Source organism: Nicotiana tomentosiformis, chromosome 6 (genome assembly GCF_000390325.3).
Source record: "Nicotiana tomentosiformis chromosome 6, ASM39032v3, whole genome shotgun sequence".
Classification (NCBI taxonomy): Eukaryota; Viridiplantae; Streptophyta; class Magnoliopsida; order Solanales; family Solanaceae; genus Nicotiana; species Nicotiana tomentosiformis.
The window spans coordinates 106,162,869-106,190,663 of record NC_090817.1 but is presented as its reverse complement, the minus strand read 5'-3'; the positions used below and the strand labels follow the sequence as shown (position 1 = coordinate 106,190,663).

General features: G+C 40.1%; 1 protein-coding gene and 1 long non-coding RNA gene across 2 annotated transcripts; both read right to left on the bottom strand.

The window, feature by feature from the left end:
- Positions 1–3,636: 3,636 nt before the first annotated feature.
- On the bottom strand, positions 3,637–13,278 carry LOC138893392 (uncharacterized). The gene is made up of 2 exons (XM_070177663.1): positions 12,786–13,278; positions 3,637–10,126 (listed from the first exon to the last, which is right to left on the bottom strand). The coding sequence occupies exon 2, from the start codon at positions 6,821–6,823 to the stop codon at positions 3,803–3,805; it is 3,021 nt and encodes a 1,006-aa protein (XP_070033764.1). The 5' UTR covers positions 6,824–10,126; positions 12,786–13,278; the 3' UTR covers positions 3,637–3,802.
- Positions 13,279–18,517: 5,239 nt separating this feature from the next.
- LOC108949154 (uncharacterized) lies at positions 18,518–20,470 on the bottom strand. The gene is made up of 2 exons (XR_001973942.3): positions 20,265–20,470; positions 18,518–19,673 (listed from the first exon to the last, which is right to left on the bottom strand). It is a non-coding gene; the product is annotated as an uncharacterized lncRNA (long non-coding RNA).
- Positions 20,471–27,795: the final 7,325 nt, after the last annotated feature.

Sequence of the window (27,795 nt, the reverse complement as noted above, 5' to 3'; positions counted from 1 at the left end):
TTCTTTTCTTTTTCTTTTCTATTTCCAGCTCTACTTCTGATTCCAAAAGAGGGGTATGAAAGAACATAAATAAGGCTCAAAAAGGGGTAACAAATGATAAAAGTATTTGGGATAGCAGAATAAAATGCCTTCGTCATTCCAACTTTGAACATGCCTAGTACTAAATGCGATTGAAGATAAGTAAAAAAAAAATCATACATAATATCTCTTGACTGCATCATAATTGATAGCCATATCCACACATTTACCTTCTATGTCGGTTAAATACAAAGCACCATTGGGCAACACCTTTGTCACAATGAACGGCCCCTGCCAGTTTGGGGCGAACTTGCCTTTAGCTTCAACCTGATGTGGAAGGATGCGTTTCAACACCAACTGACCCACCTCAAATTTCTGGGGACGCACCTTCTTGTTGTATGCTCTTGCCATTCTTTTCTGATACAATTGACCGTGACATACTACTGCCAATCTTTTTTCATCAATCAAACTCAATTGCTCTAGCCGGGTCTTGACCCACTCATCATCATCAATTTCAGCTTCAGCAACGATCCGCAGGGATGGAATCTCAACCTCCGCAGGTATAACTGCCTCGGTTCTATATACCAGCAAATAGGGAGTTGCACCTATTGAAGTGCGAACAGTAGTGCGATAACCCAGTAAAGCAAAAGGTAACTTTTCATGCCATTGCCTGGAACCTTGCACCATCTTACGAAGTATCTTCTTTATGTTCTTGTTAGCAGCCTCAACAGCTCTGTTTGCCTTAGGACGATATGGAGTGGAGTTTCGATGCATAATCTTGAACTGTTGGCATACCTCTTTCATCAAATGACTGCTGAGGTTAGCAGCATTATCTGTGATGATTACCTTGGGAATTCCGAACCGGCAAATGATGTTTGAATGAACAAAATCTACCACCGCCTTCTTGGTCATGGACTTGAAAGTTAAAGCTTCGACCCACTTGGTAAAGTAATCAATGGCCACCAGAATAAACCTATGCCCGTTTGACGTTGCCGGCTCAATTGGTCCAATGACATCCATGCCCCAAACAACGAAGGGCCAAGGTGCAAACATTGTGTGCAACTCAGATGGCGGGGAATGAATCAAATCACCGTGCACCTGGCATTGATGACATTTGCAAACGAAGCTGATGCAATCTCGTTCCATGGTGAGCCAATAATAACCTGCTCGAAGAATCTTCTTTGCCAGGACATACCCACTCATATGCGGCCCGCAAACTCCGGAATGCACTTCGGCCATGATAGTCGAAGCTTGTTTAGCATCTATACACCTTAGTAATCCTAGATCTGGAGTTCTCTTGTACAATATTCCCCCACTTAAGAAAAATCCACTAGCCAGACGTCGAATGGTTCTCTTTTGATCACCAGTGGCATGTACCAGATATACCCCCGATTTGATGTATTCCTTGACATCATGGAACCAAGGCTCACCATCAGGTTCCTCCTCAACCACATTGCAATAGGCATGCTGATCACAGATTTGGATATGCAGAGGGTCGACATAAGTCTTATCCTGATGGTGTAGCATTGACGCCAAAGTAGCCAAGGCATCGGCAATCTCATTGTGAATCCTGGGAATATGCCTGAATTCTACCGACCTGAATCGTTGACGAAGATCATGCAGACATTGTCGATACGGTATGAGCTTCAAATCTCGAGTCTCCCATTCTCCCTGAATCTGGTGAACCAACAAATCTTAATCTCCCAAAACTAATATTTCTTGAATTCCCATGTCTATAGCTAGCCTCAAACCCAGAAAGCATGCCTCGTATTCAGCCATGTTGTTAGTGCAATAAAATCGAAGCTGAGCTGTTACGGGGTAGTGATGCCTTGTTTTAGAAATGAGTACAGCCCTATTCCGACACCTTTCATATTAGCAGCTCCATCAAAGGAGAGTTTCCAACCTGGCTTTTCATCATGACCAGCCTCGTCACCATACATCACTTCTTCATCAGGAAAATAAGTCTTCAGTGGCTCATATTCTTCATCCACCAGATTCTCGGCCAAGTGATCGGCCAGGGCTTGGGCTTTCATCGCGGTCCGAGTCACATAGATGATGTCAAACTCTGTGAGTAAAATTTGCCACTTTGCCAATCTTCCTGTGGGCATAGGCTTCTGAAAGATATACTTTAGAGGATCTATGCGAGAAATGAGGTAAGTAGTGTAGAATGACAGATAATGCTTCAACTTTTGTGCCACCCAAGTCAGGGCGCAATATGTCCTTTCAATAAGAGTATACTTAACCTCATAAGGAGTGAACTTCTTGCTGAGATAATAAATGGCTCGCTCTTTCTTGCCTGTGATGTCGTGTTGACCCAACACACAACCGAAAGAATTATCCAATACCGTCAAATAGAGAATTAAAGGTCTCCCAGGTTCTGGCGGGACCATCACAGGTGGGTTTGACAGGTAACTTTTGATTTTATCAAATTCTTTCTGACACTCATCAGTCCACTTAACCGCAGCATTCTTCTTCAGCAACTTAAAGATGGGCTCACAAGTTGTCGTGAGTTGAGCAATAAACCTTCTGATGTAGTTTAACCTTCCGAGAAGGCTCATTTCCTCGGTTTTGTTCTTCGGCGGTGGTAATTCTTAGATGGCTTTGATCTTTGATGGGTCCAACTCAATAGCGCATCGACTGACTATGAATCCCAACAGTTTCCCGGACGGGACACCAAATGCACATTTTGCCGGATTGAGCTTGAGGTTGTACCTGCGGAGCCTTTGGAAAAACTTTCTCAAGTCTCCAACATGGTCGGACTGCTTCTTTTACTTTATGATCACATCATCTACATAAACCTCAATTTCCTTGTGTATCATGTCATGAAATATGGTAGTCATTGCCCTCATGTAAGTTGCCCCAGCATTCTTCAAACCAAATGGCATTACCCGGTAGCAGTATGTCCCCCATGGTGTGATGAATGCTGTCTTTTCTGCATCTCCCTCATCCATCAGGATCTGGTGATATCCCGCGTAGCAATCCACAAAAGACCTAATCTCATGCTTGGCACAATTGTCGATCAGAATATTGATGTTCGGCAATGAAAAGTTATCTTTTGGACTTGCCTTATTGAGATCACGATAATCGACACAGACCCTGGTCTTACCATCCTTCTTTGGTACTGGCACGACATTAGCTAACCAAGTGGGATATCGAGTGACCCGAATGACCTTTGCATCAAGCTGCTTTGTGATTTCTTCTTTGATCTTCACACTCATGACAGTTGGCAATTTATGAACTACCAAGTCAGTGCTCAAACCCGGCATGTCGTCATACGACCATGCAAAAACATCTTTATATTCAAATAGTGCTTTGATTATTTCTTCCTTGATTTGTGGTTCCAGATGCACACTTATCTTGGTTTCCCTAATATTATCTTGATCTCCTAAATTGATTGCTTCAGTTTCATTCAGATTAGGCTTGGGTTTTTCTTCAAAGTGATTTAGTTCTCTACTGATTTCCTGAAATGCTGCTTCTTCATCATATTCTGTTTCATCATCACACTCTACTTCTTGGATTGTTGTTTCGGAATTAGATTGGCTTTTAAGATTTGGCTGAAAATTCCTCATGCATGTCATGCCATTGAAACCAGCATAAAAAGAACTGTACAGAAAAAGGAAACAAAACAAAAATGAAACACTATCAGGAATAATGGAAAACGGGAAATTGTATTTCATTGAAAATAAAAGGATAGAAGGGTTTGTACATTAAAACAAGCAAAAAATAAAAAATCTGGATTACAACCCTGGAATAACCCAGATAACAGAAAGGAAAACAAAGAAAACTACCAAAACTCCTTCCGGGTGGGGAGAGGAGTAGCTTTCCCATTGCTAAGCTTCACATTTGGCCCAACGAGCTGCACATCGGCATTACTGGAACCTTCCCTGATTTCCACCATGTTAACCTCATCAAACAAACTCCGGAACCTCTTGATCAGCTCTTCATCAAAGTTGACCACAGGTTTTGGGACCACTGATATTGGGCGTTTTGCGACCCCTGGCTTGACAAAAGACTTGGAGATATGTGGAACATGCTTAGGAAGTGACCATGCCTTTCTTTTCAAATTTTTAGCCTTTTTCATGTCCTTCCCTGTGAGTGTGAATCCCAAACCAAATGTACCGAAACTTTCACGTGGACACACCGGATGTGCAATACCCTGCAGAGATGAACCCAGGCCTTTACCCGGCATAAAACCATTCTTCAACATTTCATTTTCTACCATGACGGACACGGATGGTAGCTTCGGACCTGGAATGCATTCTCCTTCAGGAATCTTCTCGACAGACATTGTTTCGAATGTTTGGTAAACCCAAGGCCCTTTATCATCTTCAATTTCAATAAATGGAACAATTGTGTCATTGTAAGCAGATAATTTCTCATCACCGTGCACAGCTATTTCCTGCCTATCCCATTCAAACTTCACCATTTGATACAGAGAAGAGGGGATTGCCTTGGCAGCATGTATCCAGGGCCTGCCCAACAACAAGTTATAGGAGACAACCACATCTAGCACTTCGAACTCCATAGTGAACTCAACTGGCCATATTGATAATTCGAGCATTATATCACCAACAGAATCTTTCCCTCCTCCATCAAAGCCTCTAACACATACATTGTTCATGTGGATCCTTTCAGTGCCGATCTTCAACTTTTGCAAAGTGGACAGAGGGCAAATATTTGCACTAGAACCGTTATCAGCCAGTACCCTAGAGACAGCAGAATCCTCGCATTTCACTGTGAGATAAAGAGCTCGGTTGTACTCTGTACCCTCCATAGGAAGTTCATCATCTGAGAAAGTGATCCTGTTTGCTTCGAAAATCTTGTTAGCAATCTTTTCCAAGTGGTTTACCGTGATCTTATCAGGAACATGGGCCTCATTCAAAATCTTCATCAGAGTTTTGCGGTGTTCATCTGAATGTATCAGCAAAGACAAAAGAGAGATCTGAGCTGGTGTTTTCCTTAACTGCTCTACAATGGAATAGTCTTGCATTTCCATCTTTTTCAGGAACTCTTCAGCCTCTTCTTCGGTGACCGGCTTCTTTACTGGGATGTGGCCATCCTTGAATGGCTTGGCTTTCCTCAGTTCTTCTGGGGTAAAACATCTCCCAGAACGAGTCAGTCCTCCGGTTTCATTGACTTCTTCCTCTACTTCTTTCCCTTTATATGTTACTATCACCTGATTGTAATTCCACGGGACGGCCTTTGTGTCAACCATTGGTAACTGGGTCACTGGCTTAATAATAACAGGGGTAATACAAGCCCCTTCCACGATTATGACAGGCTTTCCCGGGACCCTTGGTACGATCACTTTTTGCTTTTCCTGGTTCGCTTCAATATCAATCGGAGGCCCTTTCACAACCAATACAGATGGCTTCACATTGAGCGTGCTTAGCTTCTCCGACACCCCTTCAACTGTCAAGGGCATTGCTTTTGCAGAATCTGGAGCTTTAACTGGATTACTTTCGCTAGCCCGGATCATCATGACAGACTTGGAAGAATTCTTGGGCTCCCCATCCTTATGAACTATCTCAATCATATATGTCTTTGCATGGGCCGGCAAAGGATTTTGGTTGATGTTTGGTGCCTCCGGGTTCTGGACCACAATTTGATTTGTATCAATAAGCTCTTGGATCACCCTCTTCAAATGCCAACACTTCACTATGTCGCGCCCTGGGGCATCAGAACAATATGCGCATCTGAGGGAATAATCAAGGTTCCTTGGAGGTGGATTTGGTGTCTTTGGCTCAATCGGCCTCAAAACGTCCAACTGCCTCAACCTTTGAAACAAACTGGTATACGACTCTCCGAGAGGGGTGAAGGTTTCTTTCCGCTGCTGCCTCTCTTTTCTATAATCTAGCGTCGATTGAAAGCTTGGACCAGTAGGGTTTCGGTATGGTTGTGGGGGTAGATAAGGATTTTGTGGAGTTGGAGCACGCCATTGCGGGTAAGGAGGGGGTTGCGCATATGACTGTGCATGGTGAACATGGTATTGGGGTGGTCTGACTGAATATTGAGGGTCTTGAGGTGGGAAATAATGTGGGTATGGATTATATGGAGCTTGGGTGTAGGCTTGAGGTTGGGGGCGAGGTTGGGTGTACTGGTGAGGCGAACCCCTTGGGCCACGCCCTGATCCAGAGACAAACATAGCGACATCATCTTTCTTCTTTTTGCCTAATAGGCTTCCGGTGCCACTTTGAATTGCCTGTGTGGTTGCTTTTATGGTGGAATAACTCATGATCTTGCTTGACTTGAGTCCCTCTTCCACCATTCCTCCCATTTTTACCACATCGTTGAAGGACTTACCTATGGCTGAGATCAAATGGCCAAAGTAAGTAGGTTCTAAGGCTTGAAGAAAGTACTCGACCATCTCATCTTCTTCCATTGGAGGATTGACCCGTGCAGCTTGTTCTCTCCATCTGAAACCATATTCCCTAAAGCTCTCACCGGGCTTCTTCTCTATCTTGGTCAAAGATAGGCGATCCGGGACAATGTCTATATTGTACTGAAAATGCTGAGCAAAGGCCTGAGCCAAGTCGTCCCATATGTACCACCTGCTAGCGTCTTGGCGGGTGTACCATTCCAAAGCCGCCCCACTCAGACTCTGACTGAAATACGCCATTAATAATTCGTCTTTCCCACCGGCGCCTCTCATCTTGCTGCAAAAGCCTCTCAAATGGGCCACGGGATCTCCATGTCCATCGTACAGGTCAAACTTGGGCATCTTGAACCCAGCGGGCAGTTGGACATCAGGGAATAAGCATAAATCCTTGTAAGCCACACTTACTTGGCTTCCTATCCCTTGCATGTTCTTCAAAGATTGTTTTAGACTCTTCACTTTCCTGAATATCTCATCCTGCTCCACGTTACAGGATGGTTTCTCAATTTCAACAGGAGGTTCAAAGTGAGGGGTGTAGGAATAAGGATCCGTGACTTTGAAAGTTGGTTCCGGAGCATAATATTGGGTATCTGGAGCTTGGAACGCGGGTTCACTAGAAGATCGATGGAGGGTAGCTCACGGAGGGGCTACGAAAATAGGAGCAGATGTCGGAGCCAGGTATGCGGTTGTTTTGGCTGGTGGAGCATGGAAAGTTTGGGACGAGGTGCCGGGGTAGTGGTGGAAAGGGGTAAAGCCCGGTGCATGCTGAGGGGAAAGATCAACGGTAGTGGGATTCTGGGCTTGTGCCAGTGGTGGGATGAAATCGGGATTTTCTGTGTAGTTAGCGGGAAATGAAGATGGAGGATGTCCCCTGATCCAGGCTTGATACATTTCAGCCATTTGATGCTTCAACCTGTGGACCTCCTCTTTCAATTCAGACTCTGATTCTACAATCTCCCTCGGCGGGTCAACAACACCCATGTCCGACTCTTTGCTAGTCATGACTGCCTTGTGCTTTGATCTGGTATTATAGGTGTGACTTGCCAGGATGCCAACAAACTAACCACCTAAACAGAACCTGTCTTATTATGCACACACAATAACTTGGTCAGTTTTGAAGCATTTAACAGATAGGGAATCGCATATTGGGGATGCAATGCACCTGAGCAGTTAAACGTGTCTAAATGCTTTGCGACGGCTTATGTGCTTCATCCCGGCTCTTTTCCCAAATTTTGAATCCTGATTTTTTCCTCTCTCCCTTTGCTGTGTTTTGCTCTTTTAATTCTCATTCTCTTTTTTTTTCTTTTGTTTGGCCCCTCTTTTCTTTCTTCCCTCCTTTTTTATTTTCCTCTCTCTCTTTTTTTTTGGTTTTCTTTTCTCTATTTTCTTTTAAGACTATGATCGAATCCTATGGGGATTGCCTACGTATTATGACGCCGCATGAATCAGATCATTACGTAGTTCAGGGAAATAAATGCAAAATGAATTTTTTTTCAATATTTCATTAATAAAAGACATCTTTTTGGATTTTCTATTACAAGGACTTAAAAGTAGTGATGACTACAAAAGAAAAATCTACAGACTTGAAATAAAGCAATAAGCAGCCTTGACAAGGATGAACAAAACTCGAGGAAAGTAAAATACAGACTCAAAAACTAAATAAAAAAAATCAAAAATACATAAGAGCCTCCACTGGTACTCCGGGGGCTTGCGGGACATCAGTCGGTCTCCGCACGGGCCTACGGGCAATATCTTCTTGAAGGTGGTCTAGGTCAACCATCACCTGTCGAACGAATGTCATTACAGAAGCAAAAAACATAGACTTGGTCATGTCTTCACATTCATGGCATTTCATTACAACATAATCAGCTATCTCTTTAATCCTCATTCTGATGACACCCTTTTCTTGAAGCAAACGTCCAATCTGCTGGGCCCGAGCCTTTAACACTTGTGTATCTGTGTTGTTTTGGTCTTGTAACTGTTGCAGGCTTTCTTGTAGTTGGTAAATCAATGCATAGCAATGCTCTCTTTTTGTCTTGAAATCCTTTATTTGCTTGACCATTTCATTTTCCAGGGCAACCAGCTTTTTCTGTAAAAGTGCTACTTCTTTGTCATATTTCTGCTTCAACTGGTGGGCTAATCTAGCATGTTCTTCTGCACTTTTGGCCAACTTTGCTTGAGCATTTAACGAGTCCTTTTCGGCCTTTGTCAAGTCAAAACCATAATCATGCACTTTCCGCCTTAGGTTGGTTATAATTTTCTCATCTCTCTCACTTCTTACCGGTGTCTCGGCGGCTATTTTCATTCTCTGGATTTGGGCTCGAAGGGCTTCATTTTCCCTAGCCAACCTCTTCTTTTCCCCTTCATCTTTAGCTGCCTGCAAACTACTATCAAATTTGATTTTTTTAATTTGTTCTTCTAGTTTGTTTATAGTAGTCCGGTATTTCTTTTCTTTAGCTAACCAAACCCATTGCTCTCGTGCTCCATCGATGAATTATTGGACATGGGGCCTTTTGACGGGCTATTCTGGCTCTTGATCGACCCGACTTCTTTTACCATACCATATGGCGTAGTTGGATCCTACTTCACTCATGGACAAATCTCGTACTTGAGTCTGTGGTTCCAAGAACCTACATTGGTGCCAAATCTGACGAACCCTTTCTTCTGGAAATGTGGATTTTGGGCATAGTTCAATAACCTGTGGACTCAAATCTTCGTCATAGGGGACTGTTTGGTATCTGCCCAATTGGCGTAGGACCCGATGCAGGGCATATGGCTGAATACTCCGAAGACCCATTAATAAAAGAAAGCACACTCCGGCGGACATGTAAATAACTTCATCGACCGGGAGCCAACCGAAAGTCCACTCAATTCGATTTGCATTTAAAGAACCCAAATATGCGAACCATTCCTCAGTACCTTCTGGCAACTCATGATCGTTTACTCGATTTTCATATTCTTCGATGCAATTGAGTCCGGTCAGACTGTAGTTCATGTAACCTGGGCGATGACAAAGATGTTCTACCAACCACATTTGTAAAAGCAAGTTGCAAGCCTTAAAAAACTTTGTCCCGGCTCGACAAGCGGTTAAAGCTCGGTAAATTTCTGCGAGAATCATTGGTATGATAGTGCCATTGGCCTTTTTGATCATAAAGTCGGCCACTCCTGCGAGCCCCAATTCTATATGTCTGTCACTCCTTGGGCATATCAGAGTGCCTAAAAATGCCACCACAAAGGCCAAACCCCTATGTGCTTCCCATTTGTCTTTATTTCCCTGATGATTCAAACCAGTGTCCGGAGCCTCAAATCTGTGGGGGTCCCCATACCGGCTGTATAAGAAACGGAATGTGCAGAATCCTCCGGCTAAATTTTTATCTTTAACCTGCCGGCTAATACTCAAGAGGTCCAAAAACTTATGAGGGGTTACAGTTCTTGGTGCTACTGGATATTGATTCCTTAGCTTCCCTTCGAAACCAGCATAACCTGCTATTTTCTCTAGTGTAGGGGTCAACTCGAAATCAGAGAAGTGGAAAACATTGTGTCGGGTCCCAAAACGGTATCAAAGCTTCGATTATATCAACCCTTGGTTTAATTTCCAGAAGACCAGTGAGCCCACCTAAAGCCTTTGTCACAGAACGCTTGCTGACCTCCCCCAAGTCGTTCCACCACATATGGAGTCCTAGTGGAATCTCGTCTACGACTCGAAAAGGTATATTTTCAACAGTTCTCATCCTGCACATTTTATTTAAGGCGACTGGTTAAAAACAAGTGATTTTTGATTATTTTTTTTAATTTTTGACCCCAAAAGAAATATTATTTGTGCAAAATAAAACTCAAACAACTCAAGGCCACCTTTGCAAATACGGCCCTTCAGCCCTTCAGAAATGAAGATTTTAAAGCTGTGCTTGCTAAGTGGCCAAAATTAGGAAAAGGGCCATAGGTGGCTATTCTGGTGAAACAAACTTCTTGCGTCCCGTCGGGACGTTTCTGGCTATTTGGACAGAAAGTAACATCCCCTAAATTTATTTATGACAAAATGATGCATTTTCATATTTTCTGGTTATTTTTGCAAAAATGGGGCCGGACCCGATGAGGGTTGCCTACGTATCTCACATCCGGTGAGAATTAAACCCGCGTAGTTCGGTCAATTTTGATGCACAGAAAAATATGATTTGTTTTGAAATAATTCTCTCTTTTTTTGAAATTTTGGCAGAGTAACGAGATTTTTGAATATCGGGATTATCAAAACCGGACATTTTTCTATCCTACCTCACTCTTGGTTTTTCTTGTTCTTTTTTTCTTAATTTTCTTTCCTTAATCTAGAAACCGGTCAACATACAAGTCAAGCAAATTAATGCACAAGTAGCACGTAAAGAATGCATCAGGATGGTCTTTTGATTTTCGGGTGCACCTATCCTAGACGGACCCAACCCCTATGTTGAGTCCCCTAAGTCAAATGCACGTGATGCAAGCAAACGTACCTACTAGGGATCCGGCATGAGGCTGTGTTATTCTAAGTTTTAAATTCTGGGTGTATTGTTCTAGACCTGGCTTACCCGAGCGGACAACTCAAGCCGGGGGGCACGAGAGGGGGCAGCGTACCGGGAATATAGAAGCTTCACCGACTTTGCAACTTGTCTGAACCTCGTTCTAAAATTAGGATATGACTCTAATAGAAAAGAAACCACGCGAAGCGCACGCTCCCCAGAAGATTTAGAAGACTCAGAGAGAAGGAGGGTTTCGTAGCAATTTATATACAGTTCAAACAATATCAAAGCGGTAAAAAGCGGCATTTAGCACATTAGGCTCAAACACGTAAAAATCAGATAATAGACAAAAACCAAGTATAACAGTTATTCTAAGCTCGAATTCTAAACCCTGAACCAGAGATTCTGGGTTCGATCCCCAGCAGAGTCGCCAGAGCTGTCACACCTCCTTTTTTCCGAGGAGGAATAAGGGATAAGGGAGTTTTTCCAATTAAAGTGACATTAATCAAAATAAAATTATTTATTAAAATCAGAGTCGCCACTTGGAATAAGTTATGGTGTCCCAAGTCAACGGTTTATTTTAAATCCCAAATCGAGGAAATTTGACTCTATTTATGGTCTGCGAACACAGAAGACCGGGTAAGAAATTCTGTTAACCCGGGAGAAGGTGTGAGGCACTCCCGAGTTCCGTGGTTTTAGCACGGTCGCTCAACTATTAATAATTGGCCTAATTATCTGATTTAATACATATTTTAAAAAAAATCTAGTGTGCATTTTTATCTTCTAGACCGCTTTTAATTATTTATGAAATTATTTCTGGAACAAGTCACGATGTCGTACACTTGTCGTTTTGGCACACGTCGCAAACTGCGCCACATGAAATGCACCCGCGATTGACGACATGCTTATTTTTATTATTATTCAAAGTTATAGTCGGGTCACATGAAATGCACACTCGAATTGGGAATTATGTATTGTGACCATGCCACGTGAACCGTACCCATGACCACAATGATTTATTAATCGCGCCTATAACAAACTACGAGTGTTAATAATTTTAAAAGAATTCCCTAAATTTGAGGTTGTTGTGAAAGGGCATAGATTATGGAATTTAATGTGGATCAAGTAATAAATTTGAACAGAGGAAAGCAAGGAAATTAGCCAAAAATTTATCTCCTTAGCTTTACCATTTGAAATGGTTGACAATTTTTGCGGAATACTCAAAAGGACGTGGACTTTCATTTCGCGCAGGAGACGTCATTTAGGAAATAACGAATGGAATCATCATACTCAAAACATAGCAATGTCGGAACCATAATCTCTTTCAGTCCAGCAGCATGTTTGCAAATTTAAAATACAAATAAGACACTCCAAAGAATGAAACCTAACTATGAATAATCAAGTTATTTATAAAGTCATTGTGGCAACAATTTGGGTGATTATCACAATGCTATTCATATTACAAAGAATCTCCCAAACTTTAATTCCTACACCAACTTAATATGATAACTTCCAGTAAGTTTTTAGGCGTTCATACATGATGACTCTCAAACTTGACCGAAGCTGGTTGGATTTTATTTCGGACCAATCCAAACCATTATATTCACATTAGGCAACAAAATATATTTGATCACTCAACCTTACTTCATTAAACAAACAAAATTTGACTAATACCATTCAAATGCTCAAAGTCAAGAAGAATCTTCCAACAACAACATAATATAGGTAAATAAAGCGACACTCACATATACATGCAAAACAATATATATATATATATATATATATATATATATATATAAGTACGGACAGAGGGAAAACTAACCAGTAATCATAATAAGGAATAGGAAAGTTCATGAATTATTTAATCCAACGAAACAGTAGGAAATCAAAGTGAGAAATGGCACCTTTAAAAGAAATTCAGATGAAGCCTTCTCCAATATTTGATTCAACACAAAAATGAATTCCCAAGGGAACTGGCCACAACAAACAAATGAGAGAAAATGGGTCTTTGACTCTGAAGGAGAAGCAGTAACTACAATTTGGAGCTCAGCTCTTAGCCAAACAATAGCAGCGATGAACAACTTGAAAGGACCTCAGCTTGATTAAACACAATCCATGATTTTCATAAAATCAAGATGACAAATGAAGAACAAAGGTATCTTTGTTTCTATATTTTTTTAAACTTGAACAAAAATTAAAAAACAGCATATTTTTTATGCGTGTTTTTTTTTGTAAATTCAGAGAATGAAGACGTAGCTGCTAGGTTTTGTTTTTCAAGGGTGGGGGTCGGTTCTTGAGGAGAAGAAGATGAGAATTCGTTGCCTTTCTTAGCTCTCCGTCGTCCGTCTCTGGTGTTCTCCTTTTTTTAGATCCCCCCCACCCCCACCTCCCAAAATGAAGAGAGAATGTCTCTTTTATGGGGAAAATTCCTTTGAGCCCCCTCCCATGTGCACTCCCTAAAATTAAGGGGAAAAAGAATCTTTCCTAACTAATTTTTTACAGCTGTCCCTCTTATCAGATTATATCTATTTCAGCATCTTTTGTTTTCTTAACAAAATTGGGTCAGTTGTCCCTATTCTATAAGCTTCCTCAAATTTCTTAAAACTCCTATCCTAAACTACCCTCCAAGACTTTTGTATTTTACATTTAGTAACCAAACTAGGTATGGGCCTCCAAGTCTGATTAATAGCAATAACCTAATAGATATAAAAATCATTGACTTTCTTCTTCTTCTTTTTTGTTTTTTTCTTGATTTTAAATCCTAATAAAATTAATTAAAAACCTAAATTAAGTCCTAAATGAATATAATTTTTAGAAATAAACTTAGTTAGATATTTTACCATTTAAATAATTAATTAATTTAAACTAATGAAAGAAAAATTACTAATTTGCAATTAAAAGCTAAAATATAAAAAGACCTAAAATGTTATGCATGAAATACTTTAGACATTTTGGTATTTTTCTCATGATTTTATAATATTAAATGTGCAACTAAATGCAAGCAACAATTAACCAAAATTCCTACAAATTCTGTAAAAACTAAAACAATTAAGAAAAACTCTATTTGTGAATATTTGTAGGAATATTTTAGTCGGGCAAAAATCAAGTGCTCACACAAGTACCTTTGCATTCGATCTTCTCGAACCTCGAAGGTTCTATTGACTTGGTTTACCACAAACAGGGAGTCAAATTTGGCCTCGATGACCTATGCTACCAAACCTTTAGCTACCTCGAGACCTGCAATCATGGCCTCATACTCGACCTCATTGTTAGTTAACTTGGAAGTTTTTATAGCTTGTCTAATTGTATTACCCGTGGGCAGCTTCAAAACGATGCCTAGCCCCGACCCCTTCACGTTCAAAGTGCCGTCGGTGAAGAGGGTCCACACCCTCGATGATGTACGTAACTTTAATAATAGTTCCTTTTCGACCTCGGGTACGAGGGCTGGCGTAAAGTCGGCCACGAAGTCCGCTAAGATTTAAGACTTGATGGCCGTTCGGGGTCGATACTCGATATCGTACCCACTAATCTCGACGGCAGTTCGGGCTTATGCAAAATATTGCGAAGGGGATAAGTAGTCACCACACAGATCGGGTGACACTGAAAATATGGTTTTAATTTCCTAGAGGCGCTTATTAGGGCAAGCGCTAATTTTTCTAAGTGTGAGTACCGGGTCTCGCTCTCACCTAAAGTTCGATTAACATAGTAAACAGGAAATTGCGTACCTTGCTCTTCTCGAACTAGGACCCAACTTACCATGATTTTCGAGACTGCTAAGTACAAGTAGAGTCGCTCGTCCTCTTTCGAAGTATGAAGCAACGGCGGGTTCGAGAGGTACCGCTTTAATTCGTCCAATGCTTATTGGAATTCCGGGGTCCATATAAAATTGTTCTTCGTTTTTAGCAGTGAGAAGAACCTGTGACTTCTATCTGAAGACCTCGAGATGAATCGTCCTAGGGCGACTATGCACCCTGTTAATCTTTGTACGGCCTTAACATTGTCAATGACTGTGATGTCTTCGATTGCCTTGATCTTATCAGGGTTGATTTCGATCCCCCGATTTGATACCATAAACCCAAGGAACTTGCCCGAGCTGACCCCAAATGCACATTTCTCTGGGGTTGAGTTTCATGTTGTATTTCCTTAGTATATCGAAGGTCTCCTACAAATGTGTCAAATGGTCATCTGCTCGCAGGGACTTAACTAGCATATCGCCAATATAAACCTCCATATATTTACCTATTTGTTCTTCGAACATTCTATTTACTAAGAGTTGATAAGTGGCACCAGCATTTTTTAGTCCAAACGGCATTACATTATAATAATAAGTACCGTGCTTAGTGATGAACGAAGTCTTTTCCTGATCCTCCGGGTTCATTTGTATTTGATTGTACCCGGAATAGGCATCGAGAAAAATAAGGATTTCTTGGTCGGACGTGGGATCGATCATGCGATCGATATTCAGCGGAGGAAAAGAGTCTTTAAGACATGCTTTGTTTAAATCTTTATAGTCTACGTACATTCTAAGTTTATTTCCCTTTTTAAGGACTACGACTACGTTTGCTAACCATTCGAGATATTTTACTTCCCGAATGGATCCTATTTTGAGAAGTTTGGCTACCTCGTCCTTGATGAATTCATGTTTTACCTCGAACTATGTCCTTCTCTTTTGTTTTAGCGGGCGTAACTTTGGGTCCAAGCTTACTCGATGTGTAGTGATCTCCGGCGGGATCCCTGTCATATCTAGGTGGGACCAAGCTTATTGATAAGAAATTTAATGAGTTTTTTCCTGATCTCGGGTGTTAACCCCGTACCCAGGTATACCTTTCAATCGGGTAGATGCTCGATCAGTATGACTTGCTCCAGCTCTTCGACTGTCGATTTGGTGGCATCGGAATCCTCGGGGATTATGAAGGATCGAGGGATCCAGTAGTCCTCATCCTCGTCCTTTCTCTGCTTCTCCGACTGAGTCGACGCTGGTGGTTGTGGTTGTTATTTAGCTTCTTGTTTTCCTTTGGACTCCGATCCCTTTGTTGACGAAAGCGCCGATACTGGTGTTACTTCGTCGACCGCAAAATGTTTTTTGGCAGCATGATGTTCCTCATACACCGATTTTACTCCATCCGGTGTTGGGAACTTCAGCATGTGGTGAAGGGTTGAGGGACTGCCCTCATGTTGTGAATCCAGGGTCTTCCGAGCAGTGCGTTGTATCTCATATCGCCCTCGATCACATGGAACTTTGTTTCTTGAATAGTTCCTGCTACATTTGCTGGTAGGATGATGTCACCTTTAGTTTTTTCACTCGCCATGTTGAAACCATTGAGAATACGAGCTGTGGGTACGATCTGATCTTGTAGGCCGAGCTGCTCCACGACCCTCGATCGAATAATATTGGCAGAGCTTCCTGGATCAATTAGAGCATGTTTAACCTGAATTTTATTCATAAGGATAGAGATTACCAAAGCATCATTGTGGGGTTGTGAGACCCCTTCTGCTTCCTCATCATTGAATGATAAAGTGCCTTCTGACACATAGTCTCGAGTTCATTTTTCCCTGGTGATTGATACTTTAGTGCGTTTGGACACGGGCCCTTATGGAATATCGACCCCACCAACGATCATGTGAATCACGTGTTGTGGTTCTTCCTGCTTGTTTTCTTGTTTGCATCCCTGTCTCTGAAATATTTTTTAGCTCGGTCGCTTAAGAATTCTCGAAGAGGACCCTCGTTGAATAGACGGGCCACCTTCTCCCTTAGTTATCTGCAGTCTTCGGTTCTATGATCATGTGTATCATGGTATTTGCATATTTGATTGGGATTTCTTTGGGATGGATTGGTTTGTAGGGGTCTGGGTCATCTAGTATCTTTGATTCTCCCAATGGCTGACACAATACCTGATGCGTCGATGCTGAAGTGGTATTCTGATAATCGTGGTGCTTCTGTGGGATCGGCATGTTTATCGAAGCCACTTTTGCTCATAAGCCCTCGAGAGATCTGTCCTCGATCGTTCCTTCAATCATTTCGGATGGGATTGCGTCCTGGGCCACTGCTTTTACGATCTACGTTATATGGTTGATACCAATCTGTTTGACCGGGGTTCTCTGTCGATATCCCTTTGAGTTCTGCCGTCGGGCCTGTTTGGATAAACGGAACCGAAAGGGGTCCCCAATGGATCATCCTCAACCCTGATCTTTGACCGGTACCGATTATGTACATCGGCCCAGGTTACCGCTGGATATTCAATTAAATTCTGCTTTAGCTGTCGTGATGCCACCGAACTTCGTTCGGTCAAACCTTGAGTAAAGGCTTGAACATCCCAATCGTCTGTGACCGGTGGTAGTTCCATGTGTTCCATATGGAACCGAGATACGAATTCCCTCAACATTTCGTTGTCTTTTTGTTTCACCTTGAAAAGGTCCGACTTCCTAGTCGCAACCTTTATTGCTCCTGCATGTGCCTTTACGAAGGAGTCTGCAAGCATGGCGAAGGAATAGATGGAATTAGGCAGCACATTGTGGTACCATATCATTGCTCTTTTCGACAAAGTTTCTCCAAATTTCTTCAGTAGAACAGATTCGATCTCATCGTCTTCCAAGTCATTCCCTTTTATTGCGCAAGTATAAGAAGTGACATGCTCGTTAGGGTCTGTAGTCCCATTGTACTTAGGAATTTCTAGCATTCGAAATTTCTTCGGAATGGGTTTCAGTGCCGCACTTGGAGGGAAAGGCTTCTGTACGAATTTCTTTGAATCCATACCCTTTAGAATCGGTGGTGCCCCCGGTATTTGGTCAACCCGGGAATTGTATGTCTCTACTTTTTTGTTATTTGTCTCGATTTTCTTTTCTCCCGATTCAATCCGTTTAGTGATCTCCTCAAGCATTTTCATAATGGCAGAGTTAGTCCCCGATTCGTTGGCGTTCGACCTTTCCGGCACAGGCTCCGTCCTGTGGATGACTTCTGGTTCGATCCTACTCGGTGTTCGGTACTGATTTTGTAGTTGTGCTATAGCGGCTTGTTGAGCCTGTAACATTTCGAATATCAATTGGAGGCTAACTCCACCATCTTCTCTGCCCTGCGTACCTCGACTACCTGATCGAAATTCCCTGCGTACGCTACCTTCGGGATCAACGCCCAAATTTGCATTTAGGGCGACATGTGAACTGACATCGTCGGGATTTACAATTGGTGTTCCCTCGAGGTCAGCCCGAGGCACCTCGATCCCTGGGGCGGCTATATTGTCATTTTTCCCGTGAAATCCGAGGTCGTTGTCAACATATGTAGGCGCTGCTTGTGAGTTTGACATGTTTATCTTGAAAACAAAGATTCTTACAAGAACAAATGTAAAGCAGTGTGTGTTATCGGAATCGGTATTAAGCAATCACTATTATCCTTAGCCCCACGGTGAGCGCCAAACTGTTTAACCTTAAAATTGGATAACAATTAAACTTATAATATGGTTCTAAGGACACGTGATTTCACTTAATACCAATTGATAAATATGAAGATTAATAACATAAATGAACTATAAAGTAAAGCGAACCAGAGTTGAAACGGAATTCAACCCTCGAGCTAGGGTGCCCTCGAATTTATTGATACCAAAACAGTTAAAAATAAAGCAAGCTGATGAACAAGAGAGTATAAGCTAAAGAGAGAGAGCGTTATATTGTCTTTTTTATGCGAGATCAATATATCCCTTACAAATGGTTAATATTCCTCTTTATATAGTAGAGGAATTCTACTTATGGTATAACTCTAATTACAGAAGGAAATTCTATGATTAGCTAATTAATTGTTCTTGATTTGATCCGTTCCGAGATTTCCGCCATGATCTTCGACCAGTCACGGATATTTCGCCTTTCCGTTATTATGTTATCTTCGATCTTGCTCGATGTCTGTCTCATTCGGTCTCAATCACTGCTGGCCTCAATTTCGATAGGTACCTCAAATCCCGAACTTGGTACCTTGTCCTCGTACCTTAGTCTGATCCACTACGGGGCCGACCTTCGATGCAGCTCCCTGGTCCCGGTCAGATAAAAATATTGGGTGGGCTCGGTTTTAGCCGTATACAATTATATTTGTGAAATTTACCTTGGATTTCTATAGATGAAAAGACCATATTTTGTTAAAATGCCATGCATATCCTATATTTTGTAATCTGATCCCGGGGTATTAATTTTTATAATTGCAAATATACGATTTTGTTGGTTAACAAAGTACTTTACTATAACTCCAACAAAACCTTTTCGGGTGCCTTGATGAATTTGCCACAATCAATTTCGCTTCCCCTTTCCTAGTGAAAAAAAAAAAAGCTTTTGTGGCTTTACACCTTTCTACAAATCAAGTAATCAACTCATCTAAACACTCACTTCTTTGTTGAAAATCCAGCTAAACTTCACTCGACGTGCCTCTAATTTCATGGCTCGGTCATCGGGTCGGTTTTGCACAAAATCCTGTGCACGCCTCGCTTCTCCCTCCAAGCCTTGAAGCTTTTCTAATTCCCATCGCGCTATAAAAAACTCTATGATTTGAGCATAATCGCGAGTTGTATAAATCCCCAGCCTCTGGGATATGGCAGAGAAGTGCTCAAATATATTCGGATCTCGGCCATCATACATGAGGTGCATTGGCATCGTGATTTTCTTCCTCATCATGTTTGCAATGGCTAGCACGCTAGCACGGGGTCCCCGTCTTCTTTGGCTAACCTAGCCATATTGCCATGCGACAAAAACATGGCTCGTTCTTGAAAGGATGCGTACACGAAGCCCAAATATGGATTTTTCTCTGTTCCATTATCCTAAGTTGCAAGGATTCAAAACGAACAACTTCTATTAATAATATAAAAAAACTTAACACAAAAAAGTTGCATGCAATTGCTTCTTATATGATTATCTTACAGAATTTTAATTTAGTATTTCCAAATTCAAAAATTACTTATTAGATGGTCAAATAACAAATCAAGGAAGTTCGGTGATTTTTTATACAACAACAACCCAATATAATCTCACTAGTGGGATTTGGGGAGAGTAGTGTGTACACAAACCTTACCCCTACCCTGGGTAGAGAGGTTGTTTCCAATAGAAATTCGGAAACCTCCCTCCAAGAACTCCCCACCTTGCTCTTGGGGTGACTCGAACTCACAACCTCTTGGTTGGAAGTGGAGGTTGGAAGTGAATTGAATTTTAACATGTGATAATAAATTATTTTTACTATTTTACCAAATTATTTATCGTTAGTTATCATTTTTACCAAATTATCAGTTAATATTTATGAAAAGATTTACCTAGTTAATTATCATTTTTGTCAAATTATTAATTAAATAAGTGACCCCATATATATTTCTTATACCATAACATAGAACTTACTAAACTCTTTAGGCAACACTTACCATTCCAGCTCCAATCAAGTATTGCAGCGTCTTCTCAATCATCAACATATCAACTCGACCCGAAAGGTAAAGGTAAGTCCGTAGCAAATCGCCATGTCGATTCTCCTCAGCTGTCCACGCTCGAGTCCTAAAACTCGTCCCGAAGCCCTAAAACTCGTTGCCTTAGGGCCCGAACCTCTTCGACGAATATTGTTAGATGGGTGACCAATATTGTTTACAAGGAGATCTTATTTATAAGGACAGTTTCTTGATTATTTGACCTGAAAGGCAGAAAATTTTATTTGATTTCTTCTAATTAACCATCTAGTCTAGCTCCGTCCTCCCTAGTTAATCTAACATATTGATAAAACATCAAATAAGATAAACTCTAAAATCATAACAGGCTGCTTCTTCCGTCCTCCAATTCAAGTAAATCAACAAAAACGTGGCTAACTGCGGTGGTTACTTCCTAGAAATAGAACACACTAAATTTTGGCAACACTAGTTTAAGCCTAAGCAACAGCTTATCCTATTTTTCTTTTTATTTTTTGGGTCCAACAGCTTATCCTATTGAAAAACATTGGATTTAACTATATCATAAAGAGAGACACATTTAATTTCTAATAAAAAATGGAGCCAATTGAGAAATGTAAATAAAATGGTCCATGGCTATTTAATTAAGGAAACAATAAATAACATACTGCTAAAAGTTTTAGAAAAAGTTTATTCCTAAGCGTAGCTTGACACTTTAGAAAACCAAAAATTAACGAGAAACAACTATGCCCGATAAAAAAAATCTCCACAGTTTAATTCATGTATTACAAATTCATGCTTTACTATCTTTGCGTTATAACGAGTGACTTGTTAAAACCAAACTATTTCAAAACGGAAGTCGCCACGCACAAGTCCCGTTTGCGTCCATTTTTAGCATCCACATCAAAAAATACATCCAAATTCCAAGCAACAAGAATATGGTTGAAGCCAGCTCCATCATCCGATCTAATCAATGCTCAAAACATTGTCGGGATATTCTGAAAGATAAAAAAAAATGAAAATATTAAGCATTAAGTAATTCACAAATATAAATATATTCATAATGAATTAAATGTATAAAATTACCTTTTTCAACTATTTCAAATTTTTGGATTTCTTCTAAAATATCTTCAATGTTGCATTCTTTGGGAGTTGACCTGAGCCATTGTTGAGTGCAAATTAGAGCTTCTACCGTCTTTGGCGATAAAGAACTTCGATATGAATCAAGAATCCTCCCACTAGTACTAAAAGTCGATTCAGATGCAACAGTAGAAACAAGAATTGCAAGAACATCTCTTGCAATCCTAGAAACAATTGAACATCTCTTGCAATCCTAGAAACAATTGGATACCTTTTACTTGCATCTTTCCACCAAGACAAGATATTAAAATCTTTGCTAACTCCAAATCATCTATCAAATACCTCTCAAGGTGTAATTGGTTACTCTTAAATGTATGAAGCCTTTTTGGGAAATATCATGTGGGCTTGACCCAAAGCGAACAATATCACACTATGTTAAGAGTATCTTTGGACTGCTTTATTCTGACTTTTGGTTTAGAGCCAATGGTTTAGCGGGACTATGGAGATGGCGGACTGTGGCATGTGGGGGCGGCTTAGTGCATTTGCCCGTCTACGGGGTTTACGACCTTACCCGTAACTTTGAAGACGCATACACAGCCTTTGGGCTTCGGAGACCGTAAATACTCAAAATCATGTGGATGGCATACAGTTAATCTCCAATTTAACCCATGAATGGTGATAGTAGGGGTGTTCATGGTTCGGTTTGGGTCAGTTTTTACCTTAAAAAAAACCAAACCAAATACTTCGGTTATTTAAATTGTTGAACCAAATTAATAGAAATTTATAGATTTCTGTTTTTGTCGGATTTTTTTCGATTTTTCGATTTTTTCGGTTTTTATCGGATTTTTTAAGAATACATGAATTGTGGCCTTTATGATTCCTTTTGGAAAGGGTTTTGCTTTCGGTTGAATGACTAGTAATGAGAAACTCAATAATGAAATGACTAGATAAAGAAACAAGGTGTCCCAACTTTTCACAAAAAGCACATAACAAATTTCCGGCTCCTTTAGAACTCTAGCCAAAGAGTACAGCTATAAGAGAGAAGTTATATGACCTTTCTGGCTACATAGAAAAATTAGACAAGCATGTCCAATTTCTATATCACTCACTACTCAGACCTGTGCACTTAAAACTTTATTACACAAATAAATACACATCTACAATCCCTCATGAAAAAAGAAATGAAAACTTATAGTTGAAGATGGAGCTAATCACCAGAGACACACATTAATGTTATTTTATCACCTCCCAACTTTAGAAAGTTAACAGAAGATTGCAAAGTCACAAAGTTCATATTACAATAATAAAATTATAATAGGATATTGTAAAACAGTTTTTCATCTGGTAAAGTAAAGAATACACATCAAAAAATACATCCAAATTTCAAGCAACAAGAATATGGTTGAAGCCAGTTCCATCATCCGATCTAATCAATGCTCAAAACATTGTCGGGATATTCTAAAAGATTAAAAAAAAAATATTAAGCATTAAGTAATTCACAAATATATATATATTCATAATGAGTTAAATGTATAAAATTACCCTTTTCAACTATTTCAAGTTTTTGAATTTCTTCTAAAATATCTTTAATGTTGCATTCTTTGGGAGTTGACTTGAGCCATTGTTGAGTGCAAATTAGAGTTTCTACCGTCTTTGACGATAAAGAACTTCGATTTGAATCAAGAATCCTCCCACTAGTACTAAAAGCCGATTCAAATGCAATAGTAGAAACAAGAATTGCAAGAACATCTCTTGCAATCCTAGAAACAATTGGATACCTTTTACTTGTATCTTTCTACCAAGACAAGATATTAAATCTTTGGCCAACTCCAAATCATCTATCAAATACCTCTCAAGATCAGTCTTACTTCTTTCATTATCTTGCTCTTGCAAATATTTTTTCTATTGTAATTTCCATATCTCTCCAGTATCACCTTCACTCATCGTACTAACTTGACCTCCCAAAATCTCATCAGAATTTTCAGCAGAAGTATCTTTATAGCAATTATACAAGCGAGATAGAGTATCTATCACTTTGTCTGATCTCAAATCTCCCGCCACAGAACCATAAGATTTAGCAAAAATGAACTTCACATACCTCGTCTTATACCGAGGATCCAACATAACAATGACAAATAATAATATATTCATATTATCAAAGTCACCCCAATATTTATCAAACGTGAGTTTCATCTTAACAACCATATCAATCAGAACTTGATCATCACCTTGAGAATTTTTGGCAATAAAGTTAAGAAGATAAAAAAGCTCATGGAAGAAAGAATTTGAAGTAACATACAAAGTTCCCGAAAATTTCAAAGTAATCTGGTAGAAAATGTCAAGAAACTTTGTAAAAACTTTTACCTTCTTCCAATCATCCCCACTTGGGTGCACTGCTTTTCCAATCATATCTAGACAATACTTTTGGTACTTGTGATCATCAATATACATTCTTGAAAAGGCCTTCTCAAATTTTATGGTTGTACTTAACATCATATAAGTTGAGTTCCACCTGGTTTCAACATCTAAACTCAAAAGGCCATGGCTATCAATCTTTACCTTTTCAACAATTGATTTAAAGGAAGCTAATCTTGCAGAAGAGGACTTAACATACTTCACAGAATTTCTGACCCGAGAAATAGACTCAATATGATCACTTAATCCTTCTTTTACAATTAAATTCAAAATGTGAGCATTACATCTAACATGTAGAAAGTCATTTCCCAAGACGATTCCTTTCCAATCCTCAATCCTCCCTTTCAAGTGTCTAATTGCTATATCATTAGCAGTTGCATTATCTAGGGTCACAGTGAATAGATTTTCAATTTCCCAATTTAACAAACAAACCTCAATACCCTTTGCAATTGTTTCACCCTTATGATCTAGAACTTCGAAAGAGTTCATTTTTTTTTATAAGTTCCAATTATCACCAATCCAGTGGGCAGTTATAACCATGTAAGTTAGGTTTTAGATCGATGTCCACGTATCACTAGTGAGACATACATGTTGATTTTAAATATGCTTTTTAAGCTTTTTTTTTTCCTCATGATAAATTTTTAAACATTGCCTAGCAATAGTCAAACGAGAGGGTAACTCAAAATTAGGCACAACAATTGACATTAATATTTTAAAACCTTCCCCATTGACGACTTTAAATGGTTGTTCATCAATGATCACAAATTCAGCAATAGCCCTTCTTACTTCATTGACATTATACACAACTCTTTCCAGTTTACAAGTACCAACACTACCTTCTTGTCCGCTTCCTTTAATTGGGTAAGACCTGAGTGTCGTCTGTGTTCTGTCAATGAATCTAAAAGGGGATTTCTTACAAACAATATTCAAATGATTCCATAATGTAGTAGTCCCATTTTTCTTAGCATCGGAAGCAAAGGTTTTAGTACAGAAATTATATTTTGACTTATGCTTACCATCTTTATCAAAAGATTTGGAAAAGTATTTCCAAATGTCTGATGTTTCCCTCCCAAGGACAGAATCATTTTCAGAAGGTGCTTCTCTTTTATGCTCTTTAGGAGGAGTAGGAACACTTGAATCAATAACTGGAGTATTGTTGTCTTCAAGTTGAGGAATTTCCTAAACCTCGGCTTCTGAATCCATCTGCTAAGAGAGACGAAACAGGCAAACAGTGATCAAGAACAAAAAGAACTACATAAGAGATACAAAAATATTTTACAATTTCATGTAAATTATTTTTAAATTATCCATTAAAAAAAGATAACTAATTGGGGTTAAGACCAAAAAGAAAGGGAAAAACCTGCTCATTTCTCATTATTGTGGTTGCCATCGGTCGCTATCATGAATTTTAGAGGGAAAGAGAAGAGAATTTTGTTTGGCCTGGAAGCTGCGTATGTTTTGTTGTGAAGGGGTGAAAGAAAATCAAATAAACCCTAAGAAATTAAAGACTTTTTGTCTGAACATGCTAAATTGACTTAGGCATATTTCAGTTAAGGAAATATTTCAAAGGTTAGGCCCAAGAGTGTAAAATATTACATATATTGTAAAGAAAATTTTAAAAATAATATATATATATATATATATATATATATATATATATATATATATATATATATATATATATATATATATGATCGGTTTGGTTCGGTTTTTTCGATTTTTTTTGTATAAAACCAAAACCAAACCAAATTTTGTCGGTTTTTTTAAATTAAAAACCAAACCAAGTTAAACCAAAAAGATGTCGGTTTTTTTTCTCGGTTTGGTTTGGTTTTCGATTTGGTTCGGTTTTTCGATTTTTCGCGAACACCCCTAGGTGATGGGACATGTGAAACTTAGATCAATGGGGTGACTGTTGGATGTATGTGAACAAAGTTTCACATGGAAAGTGGAAAAGAAAACGAAGCTACTTATAATGAGTTGGATACTCTTAATGGTGTGAGGCCTTTTGGGAAAAATTATGCGGGTTTAGCCCAAAGTGAATAATATTATACCATGTTAAGAATATATTTGGGCCGTTTTAGCATAACACTTCAAGCATTCTCATGGTGCTTCCCGTCAAATGCAATGGTTCCACACAAGGGCGGACCCACGTGGAGAGGTGAGGGGTCACTAGCACCTTATAGGCTCGGGAAAAACTATGTAGTATATATTATTGTATATACATATAGGACCCCTATAATAATTTTATTGTACCTCCAAATGAGCAATGACCCATGGTTGCACTGGTTCAATGGGTTGTTAAGTTCCTTTCTGTAACGACCTGGCCGGTCGTTTTGAGAGTTATAGCCTCGTTTTTCCCATTTCTACTTCTTTTTTTGTTATTCAGCTATATTATGTTATGTCGGGTTAGTTGGTTCGGGACCGGAGTGGTTTCGGAGTGAATTGAGATACTTAGTCTCTTAAGTAGAAACTTAAGTTGGAAAAGTCAACCGGATGTTGACATATGTGTAAACAATCTCGGATTTGAATTTTAATGGTTCCGTTAGCTCCGTTAGGTGATTTTGGCCTTAGGAGTGCGTTCGGAATGTGATTTGGAGGTCCGTGGTAGAATTAAGCTTGAATTGGCAAAATTAGAAATTAGGCGATTTCGGTCGGCAGTGAAAAATATGATATCGGGGTCGGAATGAAATTCCAGAAGTTGGAGTAGGTTCATAGTATCATTTGTGATGTGTATGCAAAATTTTAGGTCATTCGGACGTGATTTGGTTGGTTTCGGCATCGGTTGCCGAATTTGGAAATTTAGAAGTTCTTAGGCTTGAATCCGAGGGTAATTTGATGATTGGATGTTGTTTTGAGTGATTCGAAGGTTCGACTAAGTTTTTATGTTGATATATGACTTGTTGATATTTTTGGTTGAGGTTCCGAAGGCCTTGGGGTGATTCCGGGTGGTTAACGGATTTGTCGAAGTTGGAATTTGCAGCTGGAGCTGCTGCTACTGCTATTTTCGCACCTGCGGAAGAAAGCCTCGTAGGTGCGAGGCCGCTGGTGTGCGTGGGGAGTGCGCAGGTGCGGGCAATGCTGGGCCAAGGCTGGGAACGCAGGTGCGAAGAATTGGCCGCATCTGCGAGCCCGCAGTTGCGAGGCCTTGAGCACAGATGCGGAGATGAGAATTTTGGGCCGGTTTTGCATATGCGCACCAGGGACCGTAGATGCGAGTCCGCAGGTGCGAGAAAGGTATCCGTAGGTGAGGAAGCTGGAGGATTAAGTGAGTTGCACAGGTGCGGCTCCTTGGACCGCAGGTGCGATCGCGCGGGTGCGAGAAAATGGCCGCAGGTGCGAAAAACCTGGGCAGAAACCATAAATAGAACCCTTCGCGATTTTGGTGCATTCTTCACCATTTCTATTCGGTTTTTGGAGCTTTTGGGAGAGATTTGAAGAGGGAATCAAGGGGGTTTCGTTGAGGTAAGTTACTTGAGCCCTAATACTTGTATATATGGTGATTTTTCGTTATTTAATCATGGTAATTAGTGAAAATGAGGGGTTAGGGCTTGGAATTTTTGGAAAGTAATTTAAGGATTTGAAGAAACAAACGATGTCGGATTTTAATGAATTTGGTATGGTTAGACTCGTGAGTGAATGAGCTTTCTAGTTTTGTCAATTTGGTCGGATTTCAAGACGTGGGCCCGGGGGCCGGGTTTGAGCCAATTTTGGGTTTTGGTCTAATTTTGAAGCTTTTCTTGTGGAATTCATTCCATTAGTATATATTGATAGTATTGTACTGATTGTGAATAGATTTGGAGCATTTGGAGGCCGAGTCCAGAGGCAAGAGCATTGCGGGGTAGAGATTTGACCGGTTTGAGGTAAGTAACGATTGCAAATCTAGTCCTGCGGGTATGAAACCCCAGATTATGTATCATTCTACTATTTTTAGTGACACACATGCTAGGTGACAGGCGTGTGGGCATGCACTGTTGGGGATTTGTGACTTGGTCCATCCCGTAGCAACTGTAAAGTTGCATACCTT